Source organism: Arctopsyche grandis, chromosome 1 (genome assembly GCF_051622035.1).
Source record: "Arctopsyche grandis isolate Sample6627 chromosome 1, ASM5162203v2, whole genome shotgun sequence".
NCBI lineage: Eukaryota > Metazoa > Arthropoda > Insecta > Trichoptera > Hydropsychidae > Arctopsyche > Arctopsyche grandis.
In genome coordinates this window covers 12,196,435-12,215,052 of record NC_135355.1, presented here as the reverse complement: position 1 = coordinate 12,215,052, position 18,618 = coordinate 12,196,435, and the positions used below count along the sequence as shown (strand labels likewise).

Below are 18,618 nucleotides of genomic sequence, written 5' to 3'. Positions count from 1 at the left end.
TTTCAAAGTTCGCCTTCCTACAAAGTAAAAATCTCATTCAATTATCAGATGACGACTTACATTGTATATCGTGAAGCCAAATCTTTGGCCGACCAATATGTCAAAGACTTTGACAAGTCACTACCTAAACAGGTGCTTGATTTTCGTTCGTGCTTAAGAGTAAAAATAGAGAAGATCGACAGTGTTCATAATTTAGCGAAGCTCTTCATTTGTGATTTTTACACTATAAATTCGTCATTTCCTGATATCGCCACCGCAATCATCTTGTTCCTCACGCTTCCGGTAACTGTAGCCACTGCTGAGCGCTCGTTCTCTAAGTTGAAACTTATTAAAAATTACTTAAGGTCAACTATGTCACAACATCGACTCAAAGGAATAGCGCTGATTAGTATTGAACATGAGAGAACAAATAAAATGAATTTTAACGAAATAATCGAAGTGTTTGCCAATGCGAAGTCCATAAGAACAGATTTTTCTACGTAAAAAGGTACGTAAAAACTCGCTAACCTCACCCAACCTAACCCAACTTAACCTTAATATCACCGGATTCAAAGAATTCGACATTGCAAAAATATACACAAAACGTGCTAACCTCACGAAACCTAACTCAATCTAACCGAACCATCACCGAAATCAAAGAATTCGAGATTGTAAGATTTACACAAAACTCGCTAACCTCACCAAACCTAACCCAACAAAACCTAACCATCACCGAAATCAAAGAATTCGAGATTGTAAGTTATACACAAAACTCGCTAACCTCACCAAACCTAACCCAACCTAACCTTAATATCACCGGATTCAAAGAATTCAACATTGCAAAAATATACACAAAACGTGCAAATCTCACCAAACATAACCCAAACTAACCTCACCAACACCGGAATCAAATAATTCGAGATTGTAAGATTTACAAAAAACTCGCTAACCTCACCAATCCTAACCCATCCTAACCTAACCAACACTGGAATCATAGAATTCCAAATTGTAAGATATACAAAAAACTCGCTTACTTAACGAAACCTAACCCAACCTAACCTAACCATAACCAAACTCAAAGAATTTGAGATTGTAAGTTAATCCCAAAACTCGCTATCCTCACGAAACCTAACCCCACCTAACCTAACCATCACCGAAATCAAAGAATTTGAGATTGTAAGATTTACAAAAATTCGCTAACCTCACCAAACCTAACCCAACCTAACCTTGCCCACACTGAAATCAAAGAATTCAAGATTGTAAGATATACACAAAACTGGCTTACCTCACCAAACCTAACCCAACCTAACCCTGCCCACACATAAATCAAATAATTCGAGATTGTTAGATTTACACAAAATTCGCTAACCTCACCCAACCTAACCCAACCTAACCTAACCATCACCAAACTCAAAGAATTTGAGATTGTAAGTTATTCACAAAACTCGCTAACCTCACGAAACCTAACCCAACCTTAACTTATCATCACGGAAAACAAAGAATCCGAGATTGTAATTTATACACAAAACTCGCTAACCTCACGAAACCTAACCCAACCTAACCTAACAATCACCGAAATCAAAGAATTCGAGATTGTAAGATTTACAAAAATTCGCTAAACTCACCAAACCTAACCCAACATATCCTAAACATCACCGAATCAAAGAATTCGAGATTGTAAGTTATACACAAAACTCGCTAACCTCACGAAACCTAACCCAACCTTACCTAATAATCACCGAAATCAAAGAATTCGAGATTGTAAGATTTACACAAAACTCGCTAGCCTCACCAAACCTACCCCAACCCAACCTAACCATCACCGAAATCAAAGAATTCGAGTTTGTAAGTTTTACACAAACTTCGCTAACCTCACCAAACCTAACCCAACCTTACCTTGCCCACACAGAAATCAAATAATTCGAGATTGTAAGATTTACACAAAACTCGATTACCTCACGAAACCTAACCCAACTTCACCTAACCATCACCGACATCAAAGAATTCGAGATTGTAAGATTTACAAAAATTCGCTAACCTCACCAAACCTAACCCAACCTAACCTTGCCCACACCGAAATCAAAGAATTCAAGATTGTAAGTTTTACACAAAACTCGCTTACCTCACCAAACCTAACCCAATCTAACCTTATCATCACGGAAAACAAAGAATCCGAGATTGTTATTTATACACAAAACTCGCTAACCTCTTGAAACCTAACCCAACCTAACCCAACCTAACCTAACAATCACCGAAATCAAAGAATTCGAGATTGTAAGATTTACAAAAATTCGCTTACCTCACCAAACCTTACCCAACGTATCCTAAACATCACCGAATCAAAGAATTCGAGATTGTAAGTTATACACAAAACTCGCTAACCTCACTAAAGCTAACACATCCTTACCTTATCATCACGGAAAACATAGAATCCGAGATTGTAATTTATACACAAAACTCGCTAACCTCACGAAACCTAACCCAACCTAACCTAACAATCACCGAAATCAAAGATTTCGAGATTGTAAGATTTTCAAAAATTCGCTAACCTCACCAAAATTAACCCAACCTAACCTGAATATCACGGGATTCAAAGAATTCGACATTGCAAAAATATACACAAAACGTGCAAAACTCACCAAACCTAACCCAACATAACCTCACCAACACCGGAATCAATTTATTCGAGATTGTAAGATTTACAAAAAACTCGCTAACCTCACCAATCCTTACCCAACCTAACCTTGCCCACACAGAAATCAAATAATTCGAAATTGTAAGATTTTCACAAAACTCGCTAACCTCACCCAACCTTACCTAACCTAACCTAACCATCACCAAACTCAAATAATTTGAGATTGTAAGTTATTCACAAAACTCGCCAACCTCACGAAACCTAACCCAACCTTACCTTACCATCACCGAAATCAAAGAATTCGAGATTGTAAGATTTACAAAAATTCGCTAACCTCACCAAACCTAACCCAACCTAACCTTGCCCACACCGAAATCAAAGAATTCAAGATTGTAAGTTTTACACAAAACTCGCTTACCTCGCCAAACCTAACCCAATCTAACCTTATCATCACGGAAAACAAAGAATCCGAGATTGTTATTTATACACAAAACTCGCTAACCTCTTGAAACCTAACCCAACCTAACCCAACCTAACCTAACAATCACCGAAATCAAAGAATTCGAGATTGTAAGAGTTACAAAAATTCGCTTACCTCACCAAACCTAACCCAACGTATCCTAAACATCACCGAATCAAAGAATTCGAGATTGTAAGTTATACACAAAACTCGCTAACCTCACTAAACCTAACCCAACATAACCTTATCATCACGGAGAACAAAGAATCCGAGATTGTAATTTATACACAAAACTCGCTAACCTCACGAAACCTAACCCAACCTAACCTTGGCAACACAGAAATCAAAAAATTCGAGATTGTAAGATTTACAAAAATTCGCTAACCTCACCAAACCTAACCCAAACTATTCTAAACATCACCGAAATCAAAGAATTCGAGATTGTAAGTTATACACAAAACTCGCTAACCTCACGAAACCTAACCCAACCTAACCTAACAATCACCGAAATCAAAGAATTCCAGATTGTAAGATTTACACAAAACTCGCTAGCCTCACCAAACCTAACCCAACCCAACCTAACCATCACCGAAATCAAAGAATTCGAGATTGAAAGTTATACAAAAAACTCGCTAACCTCACCAAACCTAACCCAACCTATCCTTGCCAACACAGAAATCAAAAAATTCGAGATTGTAAGATTTACAAAAATTCGCTAACCTCACCAAACCTAACCCAAACTATTCTAAACATCACCGAAATCAAAGAATTCGAGATTGTAAGTTATACACAAAACTCGCTAACCTCACGAAAACTAACCCAACCTTACCTAACAATCACCGAAATCAAAGAATTCCAGATTGTAAGATTTACACAAAACTCGCTAGCCTCACCAAACCTAACCCAACCCAACCTAACCATCACTGAAATCAAAGAATTCGAGATTGTAAGATTTACACAAAACTCGCTAACCTCACGAAACCTAACCCAACCTTACCTTATCTTCACGGAAAACAAAGAATTCGAGATTTTAAGATATACAAAAAACTCGCCAACCTCACGAAACCTAACCCAACCTAACCTAACAATCACCGAAATCAAAGAATTCGAGATTGTAAGATTTACACAAAACTCGCTAACCTCACCAAACCTAACCCAACCTTACCTCACCAACACTGGAATCAAATAATTCGAGATTGTAAGATTTACAAAAATTCGCTAACCTCACCAAACCTAACCCAAACTATTCTAAACATCACCAAAATCAAAGAATTCGAGATTGTAAGTTATACACAAAACTCGCTAACCTCACGAAACCTAACCCAACCTAACCTAACAATCACCGAAATCAAAGAATTCCAGATTGTAAGATTAACACAAAACTCGCTAGCCTCACCAAACCTAACCCAACCCAACCTAACCATCACCGAAATCAAAGAATTCGAGATTGAAAGTTATACAAAAAACTCGCTAACCTCACCAAACCTAACCCAACCTAACCTTGCCAACACAGAAATCAAAAAATTCGAGATTGTAAGATTTACAAAAATTCGCTAACCTCACCAAACCTAACCCAAACTATTCTAAACATCACCGAAATCAAAGAATTCGAGATTGTAAGTTATACACAAAACTCGCTAACCTCACGAAACCTAACCCAACCTAACCTAACAATCACCGAAATCAAAGAATTCCAGATTGTAAGATTTACACAAAACTCGCTGGCCTCACCAAACCTAACCCAACCCAACCTAACCATCACCGAAATCAAAGAATTCGAGATTGAAAGTTATACAAAAAACTCGCTAACCTCACCAAACCTAACCCAACCTAACCTTGCCAACACAGAAATCAAAAAAATTCGAGATTGTAAGATTTATACAAAACTCGCTAACCTCACGAAACCTAACCCAACCTAACCTAACAATCGCCGAAATCAAAGAATTCCAGATTGTAAGATTTACACAAAACTCGCTAACCTCATTAAACCTAACCCAAACTATTCTAAACATCACCGAAATCAAAGAATTCGAGATTGAAAGTTATAAAAAAAACTCGCTAACCTCACGAAACCTAACCCAACCTAACCTTGGCAACACAGAAATCAAAAAATTCGAGATTGTAAGATTTACAAAAATTCGCTAACCTCACCAAACCTAACCCAAACTATTCTAACCATCACCAAACTCAAAGAATTTGAGATTGTAAGTTATTCACAAAACTCGCTAACCTCACGAAACCTAACCCAACCTAACCTAACCATCACCGAAATCAAATAATTCGAGATTGTAAGATTTACAAAAATTCGCTAACCTCACCAAACCTAACTTAACCCAACCTAACCATCACCGAAATCTAAGAATTCGAGATTGTAAGTTATACAAAAAACTCGCTAACCTCACGAAACCTAAACCAACCTAACCTTGGCAACACAGAAATCAAAAAATTCGAGATTGTAAGATTTACAAAAATTCGCCAACCTCACCAAACCTTACCCAAACTATTCTAAACATCACCGAAATCAAAGAATTCGAGATTGTAAGTTATACACAAAACTCGCTAACCTCACGAAACCTAACCCAACCTAACCTAACAATCACCGAAATCAAAGAATTCCAGATTGTAAGATTTACACAAAACTCGCTAGCCTCACCAAACCTAACCCAACCCAACCTAACCATCACCGAAATCAAAGAATTCGAGATTGAAAGTTATACAAAAAAATCGCTAAACTCACCAAACCTAACCCAACCTAACCTTGCCAACACAGAAATCAAAAAATTCGAGATTGTAAGATTTACAAAAATTCGCTAACCTCACCAAACCTAACCCAAACTATTCTAAACATCACCGAAATCAAAGAATTCGAGATTGTAAGTTATACACAAAACTCGCTAACCTCACGAAACCTAACCCAACCTAACCTAACAATCACCGAAATCAAAGAATTCCAGATTGTAAGATTTACACAAAACTCGCTGGCCTCACCAAACCTAACCCAACCCAACCTAACCATCACCGAAATCAAAGAATTCGAGATTGAAAGTTATACAAAAAACTCGCTAACCTCACCAAACCTAACCCAACCTAACCTTGCCAACACAGAAATCAAAAAATTCGAGATTGTAAGATTTACGAAAATTCGCTAACTTCACCAAACCTAACCCAAACTATTCTAAACATCACCGAAATCAAAGAATTCGAGATTGTAAGTTATACACAAAACTCGCTAACCTCACGAAACCTAAACCAACCTAACCTAACAATCACCGAAATCAAATAATTCCAGATTGTAAGATTTACACAAAACTCGCTAACCTCACCAAGCCTAACCCAAACTATTCTAAACATCACCGAAATCAAAGAATTCGAGATTGAAAGTTATACAAAAAACTCGCTAACCTCACCAAACCTAACCCAACCTAACCTTGCCAACACAGAAATCAAAAAAATTCGAGATTGTAAGATTTATACAAAACTCGCTAACCTCACGAAACCTAACCCAACCTAACCTAACAATCGCCGAAATCAAAGAATTCCAGATTGTAAGATTTACACAAAACTCGCTAACCTCATTAAACCTAACCCAAACTATTCTAAACATCACCGAAATCAAAGAATTCGAGATTGAAATTTATAAAAAAAACTCGCTAACCTCACGAAACCTAACCCAACCTAACCTTGGCAACACAGAAATCAAAAAATTCGAGATTGTAAGATTTACAAAAATTCGCTAACCTCACCAAACCTTACCCAAACTATTCTAACCATCACCAAACTCAAAGAATTTGAGATTGTAAGTTATTCACAAAACTCGCTAACCTCACGAAACCTAACCCAACCTAACCTAACCATCACCGAAATCAAATAATTCGAGATTGTAAGATTTACAAAAATTCGCTAACCTCACCAAACCTAACTTAACCCAACCTAACCATCACCGAAATCTAAGAATTCGAGATTGTAAGTTATACAAAAAACTCGCTAACCTCACGAAACCTAAACCAACCTAACCTTGGCAACACAGAAATCAAAAAATTCGAGATTGTAAGATTTACAAAAATTCGCCAACCTCACCAAACCTTACCCAAACTATTCTAAACATCACCGAAATCAAAGAATTCGAGATTGTAAGTTATACACAAAACTCGCTAACCTCACGAAACCTAACCCAACCTAACCTAACAATCACCGAAATCAAAGAATTCCAGATTGTAAGATTTACACAAAACTCGCTAGCCTCACCAAACCTAACCCAACCCAACCTAACCATCACCGAAATCAAAGAATTCGAGATTGAAAGTTATACAAAAAACTCGCTAACCTCACCAAACCTAACCCAACCTAACCTTGCCAACACAGAAATCAAAAAATTCGAGATTGTAAGATTTACGAAAATTCGCTAACTTCCCCAAACCTAACCCAAACTATTCTAAACATCACCGAAATCAAAGAATTCGAGATTGTAAGTTATACACAAAACTCGCTAACCTCACGAAACCTAACCCAACCTAACCTAACAATCACCGAAATCAAAGAATTCCAGATTGTAAGATTTACACAAAACTCGCTAACCTCACCAAACCTAACCCAAACTATTCTAAACATCACCGAAATCGAAGAATTCGAGATTGAAAGTTATACAAAAAACTCGCTAACCTCACCAAACCTAACCCAACCTAACCTTGCCAACACAGAAATCAAAAAAATTCGAGAATGTAAGATTTATACAAAACTCGCTAACCTCACGAAACCTAACCCAACCTAACCTAACAATCACCGAAATCAAAGAATTCCAGATTGTAAGATTTACACAAAACTCGCTAACCTCACCAAACCTAACCCAAACTATTCTAAACATCACCGAAATCAAAGAATTCGAAATTGAAAGTTATAAAAAAAACTCGCTAACCTCACCAAACCTAACCCAACCTAACCTTGCCAACACAGAAATCAAAAAATTCGAGATTGTAAGATTTACGAAAATTCGCTAACTTCACCAAACCTAACCCAAACTATTCTAAACATCACCGAAATCAAAGAATTCGAGATTGTAAGTTATACACAAAACTCGCTAACCTCACGAAACCTAACCCAACCTAACCTAACAATCACCGAAATCAAAGAATTCCAGATTGTAAGATTTACACAAAACTCGCTAACCTCACCAAACCTAACCCAAACTATTCTAAACATCACCGAAATCAAAGAATTCGAGATTGAAAGTTATACAAAAAACTCGCTAACCTCACCAAACCTAACCCAACCTAACCTTGCCAACACAGAAATCAAAAAAATTCGAGATTGTAAGATTTATACAAAACTCGCTAACCTCACGAAACCTAACCCAACCTAACCTAACAATCACCGAAATCAAAGAATTCCAGATTGTAAGATTTACACAAAACTCGCTAACCTCACCAAACCTAACCCAAACTATTCTAAACATCACCGAAATCAAAGAATTCGAGATTGAAAGTTATAAAAAAAACTCGCTAACCTCACGAAACCTAACCCAACCTAACCTTGGCAACACAGAAATCAAAAAATTCGAGATTGTAAAATTTACAAAAATTCGCTAACCTCACCAAACCTAACCCAAACTATTCTAAACATCACCGAAATCAAAGAATTCGAGATTGTAAGTTATACACAAAACTCGCTAACCTCACGAAACCTAACCCAACCTAACCTAACAATCACCGAAATCAAAGAATTCCAGATTGTAAGATTTACACAAAACACGCTAGCCTCACCAAACCTAACCCAACCCAACCTAACCATCACCGAAATCAAAGAATTCGAGATTGAAAGTTATACAAAAAACTCGCTAACCTCATCAAACCTAACCCAACCTAACCTTGCCAACACAGAAATCAAAAAATTCGAGATTGTAAGATTTACAAAAATTCGCTAACCTCACCAAACCTAACCCAAACTATTCTAAACATCACCGAAATCAAAGAATTCGAGATTGTAAGTTATACACAAAACTCGCTAACCTCACGAAACCTAACCCAACCTAACCTAACAATCACCGAAATCAAAGAATTCCAGATTGTAAGATTTACACAAAACTCGCTGGCCTCACCAAACCTAACCCAACCCAACCTAACCATCACCGAAATCAAAGAATTCGAGATTGAAGTTATACAAAAAACTCGCTAACCTCACCAAACCTAACCCAACCTAACCTTGCCAACACAGAAATCAAAAAATTCGAGATTGTAAGATTTACAAAAATTCGCTAACCTCACCAAACCTAACCCAAACTATTCTAAACATCACCGAAATCAAAGAATTCGAGATTGTAAGTTATACACAAAACTCGCTAACCTCACGAAACCTAACCCAACCTAACCTAACAATCACCGAAATCAAAGAATTCCAGATTGTAAGATTTACACAAAACTCGCTAACCTCACCAAACCTAACCCAACCTAACCTTGCCAACACAGAAATCAAAAAAATTCGAGATTGTAAGATTTATACAAAACTCGCTAACCTCACGAAAACTCACCCAACCCTCACCAAACCTAATCCAACCTAACCTTAATATCACAGGATTCAAAAAATTCGACATTGCAAAAATATACACAAAAAGTGCAAACCTCACCAAACCTAACCTTACCATCACCGACATCAAAGAATTCGAGATTGTAAGATTTACACAAAACTCGCTAGCCTCACCAAACCTAACCCAACCCAACCTAACCATCACCGAAATCAAAGAATTCGAGATTGTAAGTTATACACAAAACTCGCTAACCTTACGAAACCTAACCCAACCAAACCTAACCATCACCGAAATCAAAGAATTCGAAATTGTAAGATTTTCCCAAAACTTGCTAACCTCACCAAACCTAACCCAACCCAACCTAACCATCACCGAAATCAAAGAATTCGAGATTTTAAGTTATACACAATACTTGCTAACCTCACCAAACCTAACCCAACCTAACCTTGCCCACACAGAAATCAAATAATTCGAGATTGTTAGATTTACACAAAACTCGCTAACCTCACCCAACCTTACCCAACCTAGCCTAACCATCACCAAACTCAAAGAATTTGAGATTGTAAGTTATTCACAAAACTCGCTAACCTCACGAAACCTAACCCAACCTTAACTTATCATCACGGAAAACAAAGAATCCGAGATTGTAATTTATACACAAAACTCTCTAACCTCACGAAACCTAACCCAACCTAACCCATCCTAACCTAACAATCACCGAAATCAAAGAATTCGAGATTGTAAGATTTACAAAAATTCGCTAAACTCACCAAACCTAACCCAACATATCCTAAACATCACCGAATCAAAGAATTCGAGATTGTAAGTTATACACAAAACTCGCTTACCTCACGAAACCTAACCTAACCCAACCTAACCATCACCGAAATCAAAGAATTCGAGTTTGTAAGTTTTACACAAAACTCGCTAACCTCACCAAACCTAACCCAACCTTACCTTGCCCACACAGAAATCAAATAATTCGAGATTGTAAGATTTACACAAAACTCGATTACCTCACGAAACCTAACCTAACCATCACCGACATCAAAGAATTCGAGAATGTAAGATTAACAAAAATTCGCTAACCTCACCAAACCTAAACCAACCTAACCTTGCCCACACCGAAATCAAAGAATTCAAGATTGTAAGTTTTACACAAAACTCGCTTACCTCACCAAACCTAACCCAATCTAACCTTATCATCACGGAAAACAAAGAATCCGAGATTGTAATTTATACACAAAACTCGCTAACCTCACGAAACCTAACCCAACCTAACCTAACAATCACCGAAATCAAAGATTTCGAGATTGTAAGATTTTCAAAAATTCGCTAACCTCACCAAAATTAACCCAACCTAACCTTAACATCACCAAAATCAAAGCATTCGAATTTGTGTGTTATACACAAAACTCACTAACCTCACGAAACCTAACCCAACCTTACCTTATCATCACGGAAAACAAAGAATTCGAGATTGTTATTTATACACAAAACTCGCTAACCTCACCAAACTTAACCCAACCTTACCTTAATATCACCGGATTCAAAGAATTCGACATTGCAAAAATATACACAAAACGTGCAAAACTCACCAAACCTAACCCATCCTAACCTGACCAACACCGGAATCATAGAATTCAAAATTTTAAGATTTACAAAAAACTCGCTAACTTCACGAAACCTAACCCAACCTAACCAAACCATCACCAAACTCAAAGAATTTGAGATTGGAAGTTATTCACAAAACTCGCTTACCTCACGAAACTTAACCCAACCTAACCTAACAATCACCGAAATCAAAGAATTCGAGATTGTAAGATTTACAAAAATTCGCTAAACTCACCAAACCTAACCCAACGTATCCTAAACATCACCGAATCAAAGAATTCGAGGTTGTAAGTTTTACACAAAACTCGCTAACCTCACGAAACCTAACCCAACCTTACCTTATCATCACGGAAAACAAAGAATCCGAGATTGTAATTTATACACAAAACTCGCTGGCCTCACCAAACCTAACCCAACCTAACCTAACCATCACCGAAATCAAATAATTCGAGATTGTAAGATTTACACAAAACTCGCTAACCTCACCAAACCTAACCCAACCAAACCTTACCATTACCGAAATTTAAGAATTCGAGATTGTTAGTTATACACAAAACTCGCTTACCTCACCGAACCTTACCCAACCTAACCTTGCCCACACAGAAATCAAATAATTCGAGATTGTAAGATTTACACAAAACTCGATTACCTCACGAAACCTAACCCAACCTAACCTAACCATCACCGACATCAAAGAATTCGAGATTGTAAGATTTACAAAAATTCGCTAACATCACCAAACCTAACCCAACCTAACCTTGCCCACACCGAAATCAAAGAATTCAAGATTGTAAGTTTTACACAAAACTCGCTAACCTCTCAAACCTAACCCAACCTTACCTTATCATCACGGAAAACAAAGAATCCGAGAGTGTTATTTATACACAAAACTCGCTAACCTCACGAAACCTAACCCAACCTAACCCAACCTAACCTAACAGTCACCGAAATCAAAGAATTCGAGATTGTAAGATTTACAAAATCTCGCTTACCTCACCAAACCTAACCCAACGTATCCTAAACCTCACCGAATCAAAGAATTCGAGATTGTAAGTTATTCACAAAACTCGCCAACCTCACGAAACCTAACCCAACCTTACCTTACCATCACCGAAATCAAAGAATTCGAGATTGTAAGTTATACACACTATCCTCATGAAACCTAACCCAACCTTACCTTATCATCACGGAAAACAAAGAATTCGAGATTGTAAGTTATACACAAAACTCGCTAACCTCAGGAAACCTAACAATCACCGATATCAAAGAATTCGAGATTGTAAGATTTTTAAAAATTCGCTAATCTCACCATAATTAACCCAATCTAACCTAACCATCATCGATATCAAAGAATTCGAAATTGTAAGATTTACACAAAACTCGCTAACCTCTCCAAACCTAACCCAACCTTACCTAACAATCACCGAAATCAAAGAATTCGAGATTGTAAGATTTTCAAAAATTCGCTAACCTCACCAAAATTAACCCAACCTAACCTAAACATCACCGAAATCTAAGCATTCGAATTTGTAAGTTATACACAAAACTCGCTAACCTCACGAAACCTAACCCAACCTAACCTAACCATCACCGAAATCAAATAATTCGAGATTGTAAGATTTACACAAAACTCGCCAACCTCTCCAAACCTAACCCATCCTAACCTAACCAACACCGGAATTATAGAATTCCAGATTGTAAGATATACAAAAAACTCGCTAACTTCACGAAACTAAACCCAACCTAACCTAACGATCACCAAACTCAAAGAATTCGAGATTTTAAGTTATACACAAAACTCGCCAACCTCACGAAACCTAACCCAACCTAACCTAACAATCACCGAAATCAAAGAATTTGAGATTGTAAGATTTTCAAAAATTCGCTAACCTCACCAAACCTAACCCAACCTAACCTTGCCCACACCGAAATCTAAGAATTCAAGATTGTAAGATATACACAAAACTGGCTTACCTCACCAAACCTAACCCAACCTAACCCTGCCCACACATAAATCAAATAATTCGAGATTGTTGTGTTTCACAAAATTCGCTAACCTCACCCAACCTAACCCAACCTAACCTTACCATCACCAAACTCAAAGAATTTGTGATTGTAAGTTATTCACAAAACTCGCTAACCTCACGAAACCTAACCCAACCTAACCTAACAATCACCGAAATCAAAGAATTCGAGACTGTAAGATTTACAAAAATTCGCTAAACTCACCAAACCTAACCCAACATATCCTAAACATCACCGAATCAAAGAATTCGAGATTGTAAGTTATACACAAAACTCGCTAACCTCCAGAAACCTAACTCAACCTTACCTTATCATCACGGAAAACAAAGAATCCGAGATTGTAATTTATACACAAAACTCGCTAACCTCACGAAACCTAACCCAACCTAACCTAACAATCACCGAAATCAAAGAATTCCAGATTGTAAGATTCACACAAAACTCGCTAGCCTCACCAAACCTAACCCAACCCAACCTAACCATCACCGAAATCAAAGAATTCGAGATTGAAAGTTATACAAAAAACTCGCTAACCTCACCAAACCTAACCCAACCTAACCTTGCCAACACAGAAATCAAAAAATTCGAGATTGTAAGATTTACACGAAACTCGATAACCTCACGGAACCTAACCCAACCCAACCTAACCATCACGTAAATCAAAGAATTCGAGACTGTAAGTAATACATAAAACTCGCTAACCTCACCAAAACTAACCCAACCTAACCTTAATATCACCGAAATCAAAGAATTCGAGATTGTAAGATTTACATAAAACTCGCTAACCTCTCCAAACCTAACCCATCCTAACCTAACCAACACCGGAATCATAGAATTCCAGATTGTTAGATATACAAAAAACTCGCTTACAACACGAAACCAAACCCAACCTAACCTAACGATCACCAAACTCAAAGTATTCGAGATTTTAAGTTATACACAAAACTCGCCAACCTCACGAAACCTAACCCAACCTAACCTAACCATCACCGAAATCAAAGAATTCAAGATTGTAAGTTTTACACAAAACTCGCTTACCTCACCAAACCTAACCCAACCTTACCTTATCATCACGGAAAACAAAGAATCCGAGATTGTTATTTATACACAAAACTCGCTAGCCTCACGAAACCTTTTTTTTTTTTTTTTTTTTTTATCGTCGGAGGTGGGGAATCTTCCAAAGACATCCTCCAGCCCGAACTGGAGGATAGTGTCGGATTTTTACCGACTAAACCCCACCCCCTTGACACCTCTGCTCCCCGGACACATTTTCATGTTTTGCTTCGGGAAAGCAATTTTGTCTTAGCCATTTATGGCTCTTCCTTCGAGTTCTCGGGTTCTTTCTGCTTCTCCTTTTTTTTTTTTTTCCATTATCATCGAAGCAAATGCTTCCCACGCTGACCAGGCAGTTGCGCTCTCCAGTATGACGAAGATTATGTTTATCGGCGTCAGGTGTTCTACGCCGATTACAGTTCTGAATGTTCTTCTGTCGTCTTCCCATGCTGGACAATCAAAGGTTGTGTGGGCCGCGTCGTCTTTCTCGTTTTCACAGTGGTGGCACTTCGGAGTTGTTTCCTTTCCTATTTTGTGTAGGTAGGTCCCGAAGCACCCGTGACCTGTGAGTATTTGGGTCGTGTGGTGATTCAGTTCGCCGTGCTCTCTTTGGCACCACGCTTTTAGGTCTCCGATGAGATGGTGTGTCCATCGACCTTTTTCTGAGTTGTTCCATCTGTCTTGCCATTTGATCATCGTTGTCTCTCTGGCTGTACTCTTCTTTTCACCTCTGTAGATCGCTTGTCGTTCTAGAGCGAGTAAGTCGATCGGTGGAATGGCGCACAACACCAGGATGGCATCTTCAGATACTGTACGGTATGCCGCTGCGACTCTTAATGCAGCTCTTCTTTGTACTCTAGCGAGGCTGAGCCTTGTCCTCTCAACCTTTGTTTTTTCCGCCCAAATCGGAGCACCGTACAGTAGGACTGAGTGTACTACTTCACAGTATAGTTTTCTTCTCCTCTGTTTCGGTCCACCGATGTTGGGCATCAGTCTGGCGAGGTCTTCTGCTATTTAGGCCGCCCTAGCTCCCGCTTTTTCCGCATGTTTTGCAAAGCGTAGTTTGTCATCTAACTGCACTCCCAAATACCGCAGTGATCTGCTGAACGTCACCTCAAAACCGTTGACTGTTATTTGAGGAGGCAGCAGCTTTCTACGTCTTGTGAAGAATACAGCTTCGGTTTTCTGGACGGCGAGCTCCAAGCCCGCATCCACGAGCCATTTTTTAACCCTTCTTATGGCTTCTTCGCTTCTTAGGCGTAAAGATGTTGTGTTCTTTGCGGTGACAAGCAACGCGACATCGTCAGCAAAGGCGACCAGGCTCGTTTCATCTGGCATTTGGATCTTTAACAAGCCGTCGTACATTACATTCCAAAGCGCCGGGCCCAGGACCGATCCCTGTGGTACGCCCGCAGTGACTGATCGTTCGTATTTTTTGCCCATGCATTCATACAGAAGGATTCTGTCCGAAAAATAGCTCTCGATCATCTTGATAAGTTTTTCCGGAGCATTGATAGTGACTAATGCATCGAGAGTCCTTCCCCAGTTGGCAGTGTTGAATGCATTTTTTATGTCGAGCGCGATCATCACAACATGTTTGCTCGCCTTGACGCTCCCACGCCATGCAAGTCTTACGGTGTTTACGACTTCACTGATCGCGTCAATAGTTGAGCGACCGGGTCGAAATCCAAATTGCTGCGATGACAGTCCTGTGTCGCTGTTTTCTAGCTGTTGTTGTAGTCGCTGTAGGAGAAGTCTCTCTAGTAACTTTCCTACCCCATCAAGTAGGCAGAGTGGCCTGTATGATGAAGGTCCTGGTGGGCCTCCCTTTCCTTTTGAAATCAGCACGAGTTTTTGTCTTTTCCATGGTTTTGGAAAGGTTCCTTCCGACAGACAAGCATTGAAGGTCGTCAACAGCAACGCAGGATCGCTCAAGGCAATTCTTTTAATAACTGCGTTTGGAATGCAGTCCGGTCCCGGCGCCTTTTCAATATTTATTCGTTTGGCGGCTGCTACGACTTCTTCCTCCGTGAAAATCGGCATCTCATCACCAGTACTGCTCGCCGATCGTCTTTCCATCACTGGGTGTTGCGGAAAGAGGCCATCTATGACCAATTCAAGACTCGCCTTATTTTCAAGATATGGATCGACAGTTCCAATTCGGAGCTTTTTCCTTATGATCTTATATGGGCTCCCCCACGGATCCACATCAATCGATTTGCAGAGCTCTTTCCAGCATCTCTCTTTACTTTCTTTTATAGCTTTTCGTAAAGCTATCCTGGCTTCTTGATATTTCACTCTGTGCTGTTCATTGCTTGACCGTCGTTGTGCTCGGCGTCTGCAGGTTAAGCACTCGCGGCGAAGTATGGCGATGTTTTCGGTCCACCAGAAGACTGGGCGCCTCTTTTTACCTCCGCGTCTCGGCATCGATGCGTCGCAGCTCTCACTCAATAGGTCATTTAATGAGTTGGCAATGTCTTCGGATCTAACCCCGCTGATTGCGACGTCAGTCACTTTTGATCTTAGTTCTGCAACGGCTTCGTCCAAAGCTACGATGTCCAGCTTACGAGCTCCCCAGCCAGAACTAGAAGGTAACATTTGTGGCCCGGCGAGGCGATCTTCCAACTCGAAGCCAATGTAGCGATGGTCGCTGTGAGAGTAGCTGTCAAGCACTTGCCATTTTCGGATCCTGCCAATTATTGTTTCACCTGCAAATGTGACATCGATGACCGATCCGGTGCTGCCCCGAACGAACGTGTAAGCACTTCCTACGTTGGCCGCATGCAGATGTAAATGCGATGCCATTTCAGAGAGTAAAATACCTCTGCGATCCGTTTTTTGAGAGCCCCACTCTGGAGCTTTTGAGTTAAAATCTCCGGCAACGACAACAGGTAAGGTCGATGTTCTCACGTCATCTTCAAGGCAGACGAGATCTCTCTTGAACTCCTCTACTGTTGCACTAGGAGAAAAATAGCAGCTATAGAACCTCACTCCCCTCATCTCCACCCACGTCCAGCCTTGGACGCCAATTGAAACAGCATTCATGATCCGCAGGTGGGCAGTTGGTGTGTAGATTGCAGATCTTGAGCTTGCATCCGAATACCATCGATGAGGAATGTTGCGGTACTGTTCAGACACAATCACGAGGTCCGCTCGCCGCTCCTCTGCTGTCTGTATCATCACATCCCATCACATCAATTCGAGAATGTAAGATTTACAAAAATTCGCTAACCTCACCAAACCTAACCCAACCTAACCCAACCTAACCTTAACATCACCAAAATCAAAGCATTCGAATTTGTGTGTTATACACAAAACTCACTAACCTCACGAAACCTAACCCAACCTTACCTTATCATCACGGAAAACAAAGAATCCGATAAGAAATCGCTTACCTCACCAAACCTAACCCAACCTATCCTTAACATCACCGAAATCAAAGAATTCGAGATTGTAAGTTAAACACAAAACTCGCTTACCTCACGTAAGTTATACACACTAACCTCATGAAACCTAACCCAACCTTACCTTATCATCACGGAAGACAAAGAATTCGAGTTTGTAAGTTATACACAAAACTCGCTAACCTCAGGAAACCTAACAATCACCGATATCAAAGAATTTGAGATTGTAAGATTTTCAAAAATTCGCTAATCTCACCATAATTAACCCAATCTAACCTAACCATCACCGATATCAAAGAATTCGAAATTGTAAGATTTACACAAAACTCGCTAACCTCTCCAAACCTAACCCATCCTAACCTAACCAACACCGGAATTATAGAATTCCAGATTGTAAGATATACAAAAAAATCGCTAACTTCACGAAACCAAACCCAACCTAATCTAACGATCACCAAACTCAAAGAATTCGAGATTTTAAGTTATACACAAAACTCGCCAACCTCACGAAAACTAACCCAACCTAACCTAACAATCACCGAAATCAAAGAATTCGAGATTGTAAGATTTACAAAAATTCGCTAAACTCACCAAACCTAACCCAACGTATCCTAAACATCACCGAATCAAAGAATTCGAGATTGTAAGTTTTACACAAAACTCGCTAACCTCACCAAACCTAACCCAACCTTACCTTGCCCACACAGAAATCAAATAATTCGAGATTGTAAGATTTACACAAAACTCGATTACCTCACGAAACCTAACCCAACCTAACCTAACCATCACCGACATCAAAGAATTCGAGATTGTAAGATTTAAACAAAACTCGAAAACCCCACGAATCCTAACCCAACCTAACCTAACCATTACCGAAATCAAAGAATTCGAGATTGTAAGATTTACAAAAATCGCTTACCTCACCAAACCT

At 39.2% G+C, this 18,618-nt stretch overlaps 1 protein-coding gene across 1 annotated transcript; it reads right to left on the bottom strand.

Annotated features, from left to right (window-relative positions):
- Positions 1-234: 234 nt before the first annotated feature.
- LOC143916779 (uncharacterized) lies at positions 235-17,463 on the bottom strand. The gene is made up of 2 exons (XM_077438030.1): positions 16,582-17,463; positions 235-324 (listed from the first exon to the last, which is right to left on the bottom strand). Exons 1-2 carry the CDS (start codon positions 17,461-17,463, stop codon positions 235-237), a joined length of 972 nt encoding a protein of 323 aa, XP_077294156.1.
- Between the last annotated feature and the right edge of the window lie 1,155 nt (positions 17,464-18,618).